The sequence below is a fragment of the Anabrus simplex genome, chromosome 5 (assembly GCF_040414725.1).
Source record: "Anabrus simplex isolate iqAnaSimp1 chromosome 5, ASM4041472v1, whole genome shotgun sequence".
NCBI lineage: Eukaryota > Metazoa > Arthropoda > Insecta > Orthoptera > Tettigoniidae > Anabrus > Anabrus simplex.
This window is the reverse complement of record NC_090269.1, coordinates 327865001-327880398: the sequence shown is the minus strand read 5'-3', so window position 1 is coordinate 327880398 and position 15398 is coordinate 327865001. Positions and strand designations below refer to the sequence as shown.

The 15398-nt window shown below is 35.8% G+C and overlaps 1 protein-coding gene across 3 annotated transcripts in view; it reads right to left on the bottom strand.

The window, feature by feature from the left end:
* CycT (Cyclin T) overlaps positions 1 to 15398 on the bottom strand; it is a 376049-nt gene that overhangs the window by 150878 nt on the left and 209773 nt on the right. For 2 of the 3 annotated variants that reach the window (XM_067147571.2, XM_068227646.1), the window contains one exon: positions 11122 to 11212. The exons of the other annotated variant lie outside the window; for it this stretch is intronic. In XM_067147571.2, the coding sequence (XP_067003672.2) occupies positions 11122 to 11212 (91 nt within the window). The remainder of the gene's footprint in view (positions 1 to 11121; positions 11213 to 15398) is intronic. 3 annotated transcript variants of the gene reach the window in all.

Here is a 15398-nt window from a genome sequence, read left to right as displayed (position 1 = left end):
ACAGTGCCCCATATATGACAAAGTGTGTGCGTACTCTCAAAGGTTTAATTTCACATGACTTAGTTCACGTGCAGTGTTGGGCCCACAAACTAGATATCATAACCAAGCTTGTGCCCAGCTACTTCACCAGTCTGAATAAGTACGTAAGTATGACTAAGAAAGCATTCAAAAATACCCGGAAGCGCAAGCATAGGTATTTGAAATTCCTTCGGGAGAAATACAGTCGTGGTGAGAAGACGGTCAAACTTTTCCCGATGCCCGTATTAACCCACTGGGGATCCTGGCTCGATTCAGCTGTCTATTTACAAGAATATCTCTGTGATCTGGTTGAGTAGTCAGATGATGTCAGTGACGCTGTAAAATATTTCAAGGATCTAACCAGCAATGAGCAGAAGGCTATATTGTGTGAAGCTACCTGTGCTAAGGAACATTGGACCTCTGTATCTCAGTTTGTAACAGTGCTAGAAGGATCACACTATCCAACTGCCACAAACTCACCCCTAAACTAGACCTTATAATTGGAGGATTTGATTTATAGTCAGAAAGTTAGTTTTAGATAAAGAGACTATTGTTGCCCTGAACCAGCTTTCAGGAGAAAGGAAAGATAGAGAAGAGAGAAAAATAAAAAATCTGGCAAAGAAATGCACAGAAAAACTGAAAAAAATGATTGAACAAGATCCAGCTAGAAGAATATTTCAAGCCACTGCGGCACTATTTTATCTTCCGAATGTGCTCAGCAATGAAGTGAACTCTACTCTCACTGACAGTGTGAAGAGCATTCCTATTCTTGCTAGCATATCCACGAACAATTTCTTCCAGGGCTATATGGCTTTGCAAAATGCTGCGAAAGCACATCTGGGAGAGGAGAAGAAGGAAGACCTCGTTAGTGAAGTTTTAGGAGGCTTGATAGAAGACCACAGTGAATTTGCATCCAAGTGTTTGCAAGCATTATGGTTTCCGACGTCTAATGTGGACAGCGAGAGGGGCTTCTCTGCTTACACAGATACTTTCTGACTGTCGTACAATTCTGCATGCTGATAATGCTGAAACAATGCTTAGTTTGTACTTTGGAGATAAGTAATTGAACATGTAAAAAAAAATGTAACCATGTATAAATTCATATTACAGGGCAGACAACCTAACTTTATTTCGAGGTATAAGTGATTTATATATTTGTTTCTATAACATTTTGTATATTTAGTTGTTCTAAGATTTAATAACAAGCTTATATTATAAGAGTTCTCTTTAAAAACCCTTATCACAAAATTAGATTCAGCCCATAAGATAAGGAGGATTTCACAAGAAACATGAATCGGTATGACAATTTATTTCACGAAATACCTACCGAAATAGTGTTAGTTTTAACACCGAAATCAACAGTTTTATTTCACCAAAAAATAAGGCCCTTAATAATAATAATAATAATAATAATAATAATAATAATAATAATAATCTGAATTCAACAGACCAGGCAACCTTTCTCCAATCATCCAAAGTCTAATTTCGTTGATTTTTTGTCCAATCTTGTATGCTGCTGTCAGTGCAGTGTAGTCATCATTGTTGGCCAGCAAGGTAAGAGAGGTGGTGGTACACAATGTCTAATCACTAGATTCATTGCCAAAAGCCTGGATTAAATTCCAAACCCTCTCTGCAGTGTTCATATGGAGTGAGGGCATATGATGATGCTGATGGTGTAATATTTTTGACCACCCACTGCTAAATCGCAGCAATTTACTTGACATGTACGGGGAGATAGAAGGTTTCGCTTTTCAAAAGACTTGTTTCTTGAGACTGACAAAGGGACTGGGTCGTCTTTGCCTTGGGAGGTGCTCTCGGTGGTACATTGCAGTCCTGGATTAATGCCATTGCTAGTGCAGTACCTAGTAGGTTTCACTTCGTCAAAGAATGAAGGTATCATCAAAAGAAAGAGAAGGGCCACGAAGCGCTAACCATTCAGCCACAGCCCCAGAGGGGGCAGGTAACTTAACAACATCCATGATTTATTAAGATTTCGGGAAAAAGAAGCTGTAGTTAAGGAACAGGAGTTCTGGTCCATTATTTTGAATTCTCCTCCTCCTCTAGTATGGCCGATCTTCCCGAACTCTACAGGGGAACTCGCCTCACGCTGCTATCTCGCTTTTGCTGTACTTCGAATTTTCTGTTTTACCTCTGAAGACAGAAATACATAATCTATATATATATATAATACATATTTTGGTTACGTGAGTGAACTAAGGTAAGTTAAGAACTTCAATTTCCCCGCATTGAACTGAGATTCACAATTAGAATTGAGGAAAGGTTCAACCTATTCAATACTAAGTACGTCGTATAAGATGTTTATAGCGAGTTATTGTTTCCAGTACCGGTTTCGATGCTTAGTGGTATCATCATCAGCTATAATTTACAAAGTAGGCAGGGTACATAACATAAAACTGTGAACATAATACATGCAATACAAAGTACAAATGGTTAACAATTTTTTATTTAGAGCTAAATGAACAATGGGTAAAACATGATGGAGTAATGTAATGTATAACAGGCGTTATAGTCTAATATGGTACACTGGTGTTATACAATAAAACTGGTCTGATGAGGGAAAAATCTTGGTGTATATATAATAAAACAATAAAACAAAACGATGAGATAAAATTGAGATGAGATAAAATTGATGTCCACTCTTCTGTGGAGATATATGTCAAAGTCCACTGTTGTGTGTGGTTGGCAAGGCCATCAAATATTTGTTTATGGACGGTACGCCATATGTCATGTCTTCTCTATGTCCGTGAAGGCCATCGACAAATCTTTTCTAAACTCATAGTAGCTGCCTCATTGTGAATATGAGGTCAACAGTTAACCTTCCTTGTCAAAAGCCATACTGTTTTTCACTGAATTATCATACTATTATTCTCTGAATTATTTTTCCACTGACTTTCTTGTTTCCTTGGTAATGGTATCTGTGTAATAATTTATCCACTTATCACCTCACAGTTGAGTTTCCTTTTCAAATATTAATGATATAAAACACTTTGTGGTTCCCAATGAAAACAATTTATTTAACAGTAAACTGTTATTTTACTGTATAATTTAAATTTCTTTGTAGCTTTCAGCAACAATTAACCGACAATTAAGAATAAAATAATGTAGAGTTTGAGGGATGTTCCACCATTCAACACATTGCAACAATTTATTCAATTATAAGAAGACTGGTTTCAACTCCCATGGAGTCATCATCAGTTCTTGGTGAAAATTAAATTAAGGGGAAACTGATAACAATCATCATAAAAAATATCCATGCACCTATACGTGGTTGCATGGAAATACATCATTGAGTTGATAGATGTTACCTTGAAATGCAGCATACACTTGGCAAGGAGAACTTGAAGCTTAGAAAGTTCCCAGTTCTGGCTCTAACAGTCTTGTGTTCATAGAACACGGAACACTGGAATTACATGTACTGGATTGAAAATATATACAAAACACAATAAGGACACTTATAATGGTGTGGAAAACTTGGCTCTCTAAGAGCATTCTTGGTTTGACAGTCCTGTTTCTGTCTGAAAAAGATTGGATGAAATACACACAATGAAGCAAAATGTGAAGACATAGATTTAGTCTAAACTGTCACGCGTTCATGTACACGGAACACTGGGAACACTTGTACTGTTTGATAAACCACCTATAGGTTCATGCATTATGATGATTGTTATCAGTTTCCCCTTAATTTAATTTTCACCATGAACTGATGACGACTCCATTGGAGTCGAAACCGGTCTTCTTATAATTGAATAAATTGTTGCAATGTGTTGAATGCTGGAACATCCCTCAAACTCTACATTATTGGTTAAACGTCAACACGGAAATGAAGATCAAAACCTACGATAGTATGGCCAATCAGGGACACAAATACGCTTATAAATATTTAAATCTGAGGAAAAAAATAACGATCATCAACAAAGACATCACCTTTTTGAAAGAATACCTTCTTAATAATCTAACTCCCAGATTTTTAAAAGCTTACAACCCAAAATATAGGTCAACATTCCAAACACGAAACACCCAAAATAAAACCAACAAAATTTGGCTAAAAGAAGAAATTAAGTTCCTTTACAGAAAAAAGACAATTGTGAACACTCAACTCTATGAGGCACACTTAGACGCAGCTCGAAACCTTCCCCCAACTTATTGGGACGATTTTCTAAGACACTCACTTTACGTAATGGAAAACACTGCCGGTAGGAAACTAGACAATCTAAACAAGAAAAGAGATAACCTCAAAAAAGCGAACGACAATATCAATCTCCACATCACCCGCATAACCTACGATAGTCAAGAATAAATGTAGGCTTTCTTGCGCTAATGAACTGAAGCCAAGAGGTAGTGATATTTATTGCCATAACCTGAAAATTTCAGGCCAAGCATATGCATTCTATCTGCGGGAATACACTAAATGCATAACACTATAAATTAATCAATAGAGATCAGTACTTAAATACCATTGATTACTCAAAACCTGCAAGAACACAGAAAAATAAGGAAACGTATACAAAAAAATAAGTGAAGGTACACAAATTAAGCCTAAATAAAGTAAACTTATACCTACATTGATTTGTAACAACATAATAAAAAAATGATTTAAATTAGGATAGAGCTTACATAATCCTACCATTAAGGACATAAAATGCGCACAAAGTACAAGAACGTGTAATTATTGATATATTTTTCCTAAAATAACAGGCTTATTCCTAATCTTACCATAATAAGCAGTTAACTGGAAAACTTGGATAATTTTTGGGGTGCTTTAGAGGATTTTATTGATTTGAATTTCCTTCCTCAGTGCTTTGATTTGAAAGAAAAAAGGCGGTATCTTATATAGTGAAATATATGTTTTGTAATTATATCCAGCACATGTTCATTGCCGCAGTCTAATCCACATTTGACAATTATGGAGCGGAGCTCTTGCTGGTTAAAGGCAAATCTTGAAGCGGTATAGCTTTCGACAATTTAAGAAATATATTCCAGTCTTTTGGTCTTTCTTCTTGTTATACCCTGACTTGCAGTTCGGAACATAACAGTGTGCTGGTATTTTCACATATTGTCAGGAAACTATACTAGGTAATACAGTATTATAACTTGTGCCCAACTTTACACAGTACAATGTGAAAACTTATTTGGCTCATTTTTACTGCTTTTCAAACAGCAAGCAATAGCTCGACTGCAACAGCAAACAGGCGACAGAACAAAAAGATCCTAAATATTAACATAACTGAAATGAAGCTGGCACACTTGTATGTTCTATTCCTTATGGTATTACTTTAGATAATGCGACGAAGTATACAATACATCAGGCAAGGTACAGTACATAAACAAATTACAGAACTAGGTACTGGATTGGTAAAGTTAAAGGTTGTGATAGTCTTAAAACACTCGCAAATTACCTAGAGTTTACTGTACTGTATATGCATAACAATGAAAATGATCCACACTCTCATTCAGTAGGACTATTTAGGAGCACAACAGTGATTGGTGAGTCGATGTGATACAGCTGTAGGTTTGAAGAAACTGATGATCATTTTCCAAGAATAATTATTTCATGCACAGACTTGAAATTATAGAATGGCTGTAGTTCAGGGACTGAAGTATAATCTACATCACCAGTAAATGCATCTTCAGCACTTGATAGGAATACAAAGCCTGCAATTTCTGCTCCTCATCTGTACTATTGTGGTACACCAGCCTCCTGCATAATGCTTCTTCAATAACATTCTCAAGAAACTTGAATACTGCTGGCTGGCTAACAAATGCCATTTAGACACTTCTAGCATTCAAATAAAAACTATGAGAAATAACTGCATTCCCAGTCACTTGTTCTTTTACGTACCAGTAAATCTAGCAACACCAGACCGATGTATATGAGCATCTTCAAATACCACTGAACTGAACCAGGATCAAACCAGCGCTCTACTGTCCAAGCTACTCAGCCCGGCTCCAATGGGTTAAATACTGTATCTAGCCGACATCTTACTGAATGAAATTTTACTTTCAGAAAACTTTGAATTAACAGAATGAGATTTCAAGGTATGAGTTATTTATTGCTGTACTAACATTTATTGGTAAGTGTTTGCCAAAATAACTTTGGAGAAGATATTGAATCAACCCATTCTGAAATGTGCTTTAAGGAAAGGTTTTACTATTCTGGACTCAACTTTTGAAGAGTACTGAATTGGGTGTCGTATTTTTTCTTTCTATTTTTTTATTCATTGGTAATTTTCTAAAACTGATCTGTGCTCGGGGTTACATATAACTGTGTTGAAATTTAAGCAATAAAGACAATGTTGATGATTAAAATGTCAATCACATTTGAATACTGCAAGTTTGCCAGTGTACAAATATTTTTGAGACTAACAAGTATCTGTGTATGCCTGGTTAATGCCAGGTAAAAAGACAACTGAACTTGGTACGAGTCTCTGTCTGTTTCTCTCAGCGTGTAGCTGCTTTGTTACATAATGGGTGTCTTGTTCAACAGGAGGATGATATCCTCGCTGTTGATAGTAAGGAGTTTTATTTTGAATCCTGGTTGAAAACCAGGATGGCAGCAACAGCATCAAGCAGTTATTTTCACAATAATTTAATTTCCTATCATTTTTAATCGTGATAATGCCATGTGATCTACAGTTCAGATATACACATTCACGAAAGGATAATCCCACAACACAGAATGTAAGTAAACTGCAATATATACACTCATGAACACAATTCATTATGCTTTGAAACCTTTCCTGGAATTTACATCTGGAATTTTTTGTATTTAACATGGATTATTATGATGTCCTTGGTCTAAATTAAAGGAAGACACATTGGCGTTAAAAACGGTATCTTCAAAATTCCAATTATTTAAGAAGTGAGTTAATCTAACGTGCATTCAAAATATATATGAATATGAGAGTCATACAATTTCATCGCCATGAAACTGGCAATCAAAAATGAGCAATTTATTTTAATCATCCTAATGAACCCCACCTCAACTCAGTGATAATTTGCATCATGTTTTTCAATGAATCATGTACGTAAGCAAAAAACGCATGAAATTTAATCAATGAATGTAATTCCAAATTTTCCTTTCAAAGAGAATGATTCCAGATTCCAACATGCATTTTGGGTACTCAGTTCTCTACATGTAATAACTAATGATAACAATAATTATTTTCATTATTCAGTTTTCTTTTACTTTTTGTTTTTTTACATTTCATTTTATTTCCTGAGTTCTATTCCTTGTTGGTGCTACTAACGTATTTCCCTCCTCATTTAAAGGTCACTTAATTTTCTCTAGTTTTCCAATTGCTTGTTCTGCATTCCTTAGGAAATGCATGAACTAGCAGAATCATTTCCACAATGTTTCTTGAAGATATTACAGATGTGTGTCTCAAACCATACATTTATACGGGTTCATGAAGGCTATCTGTTAACTATTTATTTCCTTCTTATCTACCCTGTTATATTCCTGTTCCTATCATGTTGCTCGACTTGTAACGGAGACTAGATTGGCATGATCGTGCATGAATAATCTTTGATTATTCTTTTCCTGTGTTTTTTAGCTGATTGAGTCTGTTTGATTTCTGGTGGTCTTGGTTCATACTATGGTTACTGTCCATTTGCCTGGTTCTCATTTTCATTTCGGTGCTCCACAATTTTATATACTGATCAATTCTTTTTCAATTCAGTATAAATTGATCTGCATTTAGGGCAGTCGACCAGGTGGCAGATTTGCTATCTGTTGTTTTTCTAGCCTTTTTTTAAATGACTGCACATGATTGATTTACCTTTCATGACCCTAATGAACTTTTCGTGTTTGAGGAACGCACATCCTAATAATATTTTTTACATATATAACCCTAAAATAAATTATAATAATTTATTCTTAGCCTATCGATGGTGAAATATCTGTGGTAAATTAACTGAGGTAACTGTGGAAATGGAGACTTGTTCTTTGATTTTATTGAATTTTCCAATAATTTTTGTAGTAGTAGTGGTAGTAGCAGCAGCAGCAGCAGTAGTAGTAGTAGTAGTAGTAGTAGTAGTAGTAAATTTTTGGCCCTGTGTAGATGGCATGAGGTATCTTGTTCATTGAATCTTTCCTGTCACCTCTTCCACTATGTATAGAAGTATTTTTTGGGGGAGGGGGTGAAGAAAAGAATTTGACGTGGACGAGTGAGGATATGTGTTGCTGTTCTGAATTTATGAAAGTTACTTATATATGAACTGAATTTTTACTTTTAGAGGTTACTATGTGCCAAGAAAACAAACACTGATGGAAGTGTTTAGGAAATACAGCAAAACCTTGTTAGTGTGTTCTTCGTGAATGTTCGCTATTACTGCTTACTATGATAAAATTTTTCTAGCTCCGAAAATGTTATTTGTCATCCCTTGTGAACGAAATGTGATTTCCAACTTGGGTTAGAGCCGTCGCCACAGTTGCGTGATTACAGAAAAATGCCTGAAGTTCCTGAACTACACAGGATACGTTGCACCTTCGGGGAGCAAGCCGCTAGCCTCAGAAAAGTTCCGTTTCACTTACCAGTTAGCAGCAAGATTGCTGAACAGCAGATAAGTCTGTTTGTGGTTGTATTTCACATTCCATTGAAAAGTTAGAAATGTATTTTGTGTTTCAGTGATACAGTGAAGTGTAGCAAATATTTGTTGCATGATACGGAAGCCAGTATCTAAATTAGAAACATAATTGTAAGAAACTGAATAGCGTGGTGCATATTTGTGTTGTGATAGCCTAGTAATGGATATGGAAAATGTTGTGAAATTTCTTAATAATCAAGACAAAATTAAAATCAGTCAGAAAGTGGACCGGCATAAGCGCGCAGAGGTCGCTAATTTTAAAACTCGTAACTTTGAGTTTAGACTTGATCACTCAAGTTGGTCAAAGTTTTGTTTGATTCAAAATGGCGGCCAAAGTAATTCCTGGCAGTTGCATATGGTTGGAGTGTAACCTCCTATTCGTTGTCCAAAGAGTGTGACCAGAAAATAATGTTTAATAACCCACTGCTCCGAAATAAAAGGCCTCTTCTAACATTTGTTTTAGAAAGAGTGTGATCTGCAATAATACTCTGATATTTTTGTTGGCCCCTGTGCACAGGTTTTTATATTATTTTGTTGTCTGGTGTTTTTTTACACTTTTCAGTGTACCTGTTATTTTATAATCCCCATCAGAAAAGATTTTCATATTTGTTCTCCCGTGTTTTTCACACCTTTTAATAATCTCCCTTTATCTTTAGAAATGGTAGACAGGTCTATAGTTTTCATTGTACCCGCGGATACACAACGTAAAACGACCTCATGTCGGAAAAAATCGTATCTAGTGTTTCCATATCCCTGTTGGATAGTTTTTACTCGTATATTCATCAGTACGTTTTCTCGCTTAACACATTCTCTTTCTTTGTCCCCTGCAGAAACGTCGTAACGAGGTTTCACTGTAGTTCTCTTCAACTTATGTTATTTGTGGCTGCCATGGTGAATTAGTGCAAAATTAACTACAGTAGGTTGAACTTGAATCTTATTATAGTAAGTGAGTTTGGTCGTTATTACATCTCATCTGTCTATCTTTAAGGTTGATGACACACGGAGCGGTTTTTGCCAAGTCTGCCGCCGCCTGTGACTGATGCACAGGGCGGTTTTTGCTGACTGTGACAAAACACACGAGCAAGTGCAATGTTAGATGAGGTAAGACAAACTATAATTTTCAGGCGACAATACACTGCTGTACTGTGCCAAAACTGACATAGTGAGAAGTAACCTAATAATAGATGAATTGATACTTACTAATGATGCCGTGTAAATTCAGGTGAATGTATGTATTCAATCTATGGCGCTAGAGCACGCACAAAGTCTTCAAAACACTCGCTGCACCGCCAGCAAACGACAGGCCGAGTAGGCAAATCTGCCGCCTATCGGCGAGCACTGCTGTGTCTGTTTTATCCCGCCTGATACAACAGAATCATGTGCCAACTTGGCAAAAACCACTCCGTGTATCATCAGCCTTAATTTACGTGATCAATTCTGAAATTTGTCAAGAAGCAGTTCTTTGATTTCTACAGTAAATACCCCAATAGATTAAAACAGAGATCTGGATTTGAAATTCCATTTACATGATAATTATTGTAAACAATATTTTTCTTTAAACTAATCTATAAAATCTTCAGGTCATCAGTGCACAGGAGGGGAAACACTGTTTTGAGTGCACTGCATTTCTAGTTGCTTTTTCAAGCAAAATAATAGTATGCCAATGTGTTAAATATTGTATCTGCCATCATGGTAATAGACTTCATAACTGAATGTTCTTGATCTATTCATAACAGCCTCTTCATATCTGCTCAGACCTAAAGAATTATAGTGCTGCAGGCATTTAGATGTGTTTCCATTGCTTGTGATGATGGGTGGTTTACAATATTCACTTATTTCTGCAAACTATTTTTGGTCAAAGAGTAAACTACTTCTTGCCTCGGAGATGAAGATCATTATGCTAATGTATTTGTTTCTGTGCCCAGTGTGATGACTGAATGTGGTGGTGGTGGTGGTGGTGGTGGTGGTGGTGGTGGTGCAGGGAAAGGGCAAAACCCAGTGTCGAGCGCACAGTCTACTTCTGTTGACTTTCAGGTGGCATTTCCTTAGCTAAGGACAGATCTCATGCTGGAATTAAAACAATTCCAGGAGGGTGACACAATAAAGCAGGGTTTCAAACATACAGTAATTTAAAGAAATAATCCTTTTTACACATTTAAAATGATCAAGGTTCAGCCATTTTATGTAGAATATGGGCAAATTCTTGCAGTCTGTTTTCGTTTCAGGTGGAACTTCAATATTACTGAGTTAAAAAAGGAGATTATATTTCCAAAACATTACTGATATCTGAAAAATGTTGAATAAATTTGACATGCGTTTTATTCATCTGATGTTGTACTGACCACTCTGAAGCGCCTGAATGTGAATGAAATAAAGCTTTTTCTTACCTCTCATTCCTTCATTGAATATTTCTACATTTAGATTATGATTAAAGGTATAAATATCTATTCATAAATAACTTAACCAACAAGCAGCAAACTATTCTGTCCTACATACCTCCCAGTTGGACCATTTACATGCCAAATGAATGCAGAAACATGCCACTACCGTTGGCTTGTATTGAAGGCACATGGTGGTCAGGTGCAAGCTGTAAACGAAAACAACTTATCAGGTATGACTTTCAGTATACTACGCATTAATTAAAGCAACTCCCAGAACACAATAAATGTAAAAAAAGTATTTAAAAAATTTTTAAAAATCATAAAACTACAGTTTTAAGAAAATCTCCAACAGATGCACAAGACAAATAAACTGTAGCACCAACTTTGTTTTTCTAAAAAGGAAATAACTTTTAACCTTATCCTGGAAAACAAATCATAATTTTTTTAGAATATTAAATAAAAAGCTTAATACTAAACATTACATGCATATTTTATATTTAAATATGAAGTATGACTTAGAATTATAAGAAATTAAAAGTAAGAAAACCATAATGCAAATCATTAGCTGTGAGATTCGGGGCCCAACGAGTGGACATAATTTTTTGCACCATCAGCAACATGAACCTTGAAAGAATTAAGAATAGTGATAATAATAATAATAATAATAATAATAATAATAATAATAATAATAATAATAATAATAATAATAGAAGATAATGGTAAAGCATAATACTCTAATATTGATATTCTGCACAGAAAGCCATTTTAAGAGTACACATTGAAACAAACAGAACATCACATAAAAATAATGTACCAAAGTTCATTGAAAGACAACTTTCACTTCTCTGAATACAAGCCACGAGTCCTACACACAGATGTGGTAACAAATAACACATAGGCATGAAATCAAAAAGGAATCTAAATTTTCTTCCCCCACTTATCATTGAGCAAGACGTCTATACACTCATCCACACTTTCATTTAAGTACTAAAGTTAGGATCAAGCTGTCACATTTTATCTTTAATAATACTTACTAAACTGATGATGATGATGATCTATGCCCTCAGCTACCAACTACATGCAATTTAATTTTACGTCATTTAGACCGCCTGCATGTAAGTTTCAACATACTGTTTAACCCTACGATATGACAGAGAAACATAAATTCTATTGGGCAACCCATCATTGAAATTTTAGTTAGTTTTGTTGAAAAAACATTTATAGTTTCACAACAATCTTTTATGCAGATATCATATGACATGGAATGTCAATGGACCTTTTTCTGCCTTTCAGAAGTTTGACTACCTGTCAGGTCTGAACCTGCAATCTTGGGATCCAGAGCTTGACACTACTACAGTTCAAGCTAAAGCAAGTTAATAATGGTTATCAAAATTACTGAATAAGATACCAATTCTTCATCACTCCACTTTTTAATGCAATTTAATGAGACAATAGAAATAAAATATAAACTCCACTGAAAAAAAAAGGAGGAAATTCAAAATTATGAGCTCTGGTAAGTAGGAAGTATATCAAATAAGGGTTACCATTGGTGATGAGTTTGCCAACAAGATCAAGGCTAGAGGAAGCTTTTAATAGAACTGCAGAAATCTTGTATAGAACAAGAAAGCGCCAGCAACCAAACTTAATCTGTACCAATTTTGACCTATGGATGTAGGCACAGACCACGTAGGAGGAATGCGAGTTGATCCAGGCAAATAAGATATGGTTTGTCAGAAGGATTATTTGTAAGATGAAACAGAATAAGGAATGAAAATGTGAGGGGCTAGGCAAAAGTTGCAAGAGAGTGGTACAGTATGAGCACATGCAAAGAATGAGTGCAACAAGAATATATAATAAAGCAGCTCAAATACAGTAGATAGTCCAGAAGACGACTATGTTCAAGATATAAATATATAATAAGAAAGGACATAAGAATGACGAAAAAATACATAAAAATGCAAAGATGTACAGTGCCTGGACAACGAATTAGGAATTTTTAATTTTGATTCAGTTTCAGAACTTTTTATCAACTTTTTACTCACTTAGGTTATTTGTTCGGGTGGAAATGAATGTGAGGCTCTTCTCTTGGTTTGAATGTGGTAATAACTCAATTCTCCACCGCTAGATGTCTTAGAGTTCCATGTTTTCCCAGTAGATAGTGTAAGTGCTGCCATTGTGAAAGTGTGTCTAGTTTTGTGCCTCTTAGTTTTTTTCAGAATATTGATAAAGGAAGTTGTTTTTTTGAACTTAATTAGGTGGGTTAGCTATTGTCAAAGTTTTCCAAGTGAATATAATATTAATTTATTGTTATTCCTGAGATTAATAAGGAAAACATAACAATGGGTAAAAGAGGAGACCTGAGTCCAAGGAAGAAAAAGGAAATTGAGGTTATGTTGAAATGTTCAAACTTAAAATCATATGAAATTGCCAGAAAATGTAATGTTTCTCCACAAAGTGTTGGAAGAATTAAAAGAAAAGTGGACTTAGGTGAACCAGTTACACCAACAAAGCGGCAAAACTGTAGGGGACTGAGAAAGACCACGCCAAGGCAGGAAAGAATGCTTAGGAATCTTGCTTTGTGTAACCGAAAGATTACTGTTAAGAATATTAGAGATGCCTTGAGTGATGCAGGTTGTAATTTAAGCGCGAAGACAGTTCGTAGGCGACTTCACGAGTCCGGTTTACGATCTCGCCGTCCAACAAAAAAGCCAAAGTTAACACCAGCCATGATGAGAAAGCGCTTATCTTGGGCATTGAGGCATAAAGATTGGACTGCAAGTGATTGGTCAAAGGTAAGTTCATTTTTTCTATTGTTTTGTGAATTAATTCAGCCCTTTGACCATACTTTGTCGTCGGCATTATCAAAATTTTATCAAATTTCAAAAAGAATTTGAGTCGCTGATTTTTTAATACTTTTTACTGCATACGTTTCCTTGTTGCAGGTTTGCTTCTCGGATGAGTCGACAGTAGAAATTATGCAAGATCGTCAGCAGCATGTGTGGAGACGACGTGGAGAGCAGTTGATGTCCGAGTGCATGAAGGAAACTGTTAAATACCCCGGTAAAATTATGGTATGGAGTGTGATATCTGTCCATGGCACTGGGCCATTGTATTTTGTTGAGGGTACTATGAGGAAGGAACAATACAAACATGTCCTGGATACTTGCCTAGTTCCTCAAATAAATGAGTGGTATCCAGAAAATGATGGAATTTTCATGCAGGATGGGGCACCCTGCCATACTTCAAAATTTGTATTAATCATCTGCAGCATGTAGGAATCAAAGTGTTGGACTGGCCAGGGAACAGCCCAGACCTGAACCCCATTGAAGGGATATGGAATATTATGAAAAATAAGGTCAGTAGTCCCATGTGCACTAATATTCCTGAATTAAAACAGCGTCTGCAACGAGTATGGCAACATGATGCGGCTATTACTGAAATGGTGGCACGGAGTATTGAAAGCATGCTAAGGCGTGTTATGGCTGTTATTAAAGCTAAAGGTGGTACTACCAAGTACTGACTGTCTCAAATGATGTGAAAATAAGTGCATTAGTTATAAACTTATGAAACATGGTAAAAGCATTGTAAATATATTGTACAAATTGAAATAAAGTTATAAAATATAAGAATTTTTGGAAATTCCTAATTCGTTGTCCACTGACTGTACAAGTGATTGTTTTTAATTTAACTGTATGGCTATCAATACATAAACAATACAATTTTGAACACAAGATGTTGCCAAGAGAAAGTCTTTTGGGTCCCTTGTGTAGGGATACAAGACATATTCAGTTACTGAATATGTAAGTCCAACAGCAGAGCAACAAAAGAGTTGTTGCATTTGAACCCCAAGTTGTTCCATACTTTTTAGACTATGTTCTTCCTTCTCTTTTACACCCTAAACTCGACCTTCAGGTGGTGCTAAGCAAGCAACAATGATCTGGCACCAAACTATCCTTGTGATCTCCTGGCTACAATACATCAGAATGCTCATGATAGTAGTAAGCTGGAACTTCCTTAAGAACATAATGGCAGTCAATATCAGGCAATGATAGAGCCTTTTGATATAGGAAGATACTTCCCAATCAGTTTGTTACAGAAAATATATTATTCTGATTTGACTGGTTTGTGCAAACATAAATTTTTAAAAAGAGGTATAGAGAATAGAGCCAACATACAGTAGGTACTACAATGAAAACATCAAACTCATATGAAAACTTCAATTGCATCACTTTAACCCAATGAGTGCTACGCCCGCCTATAGACGGGCTGATGCGGCCGGTCCACCAGTGCTACGCCCGTCTATAGACGGTGCGTGAGAATTTTAATTTTGTTTAGTTTCCCGGTTCACTTTCGAGTCCGAATTTGATCTCTGACATGTTCTACCATCTGTTG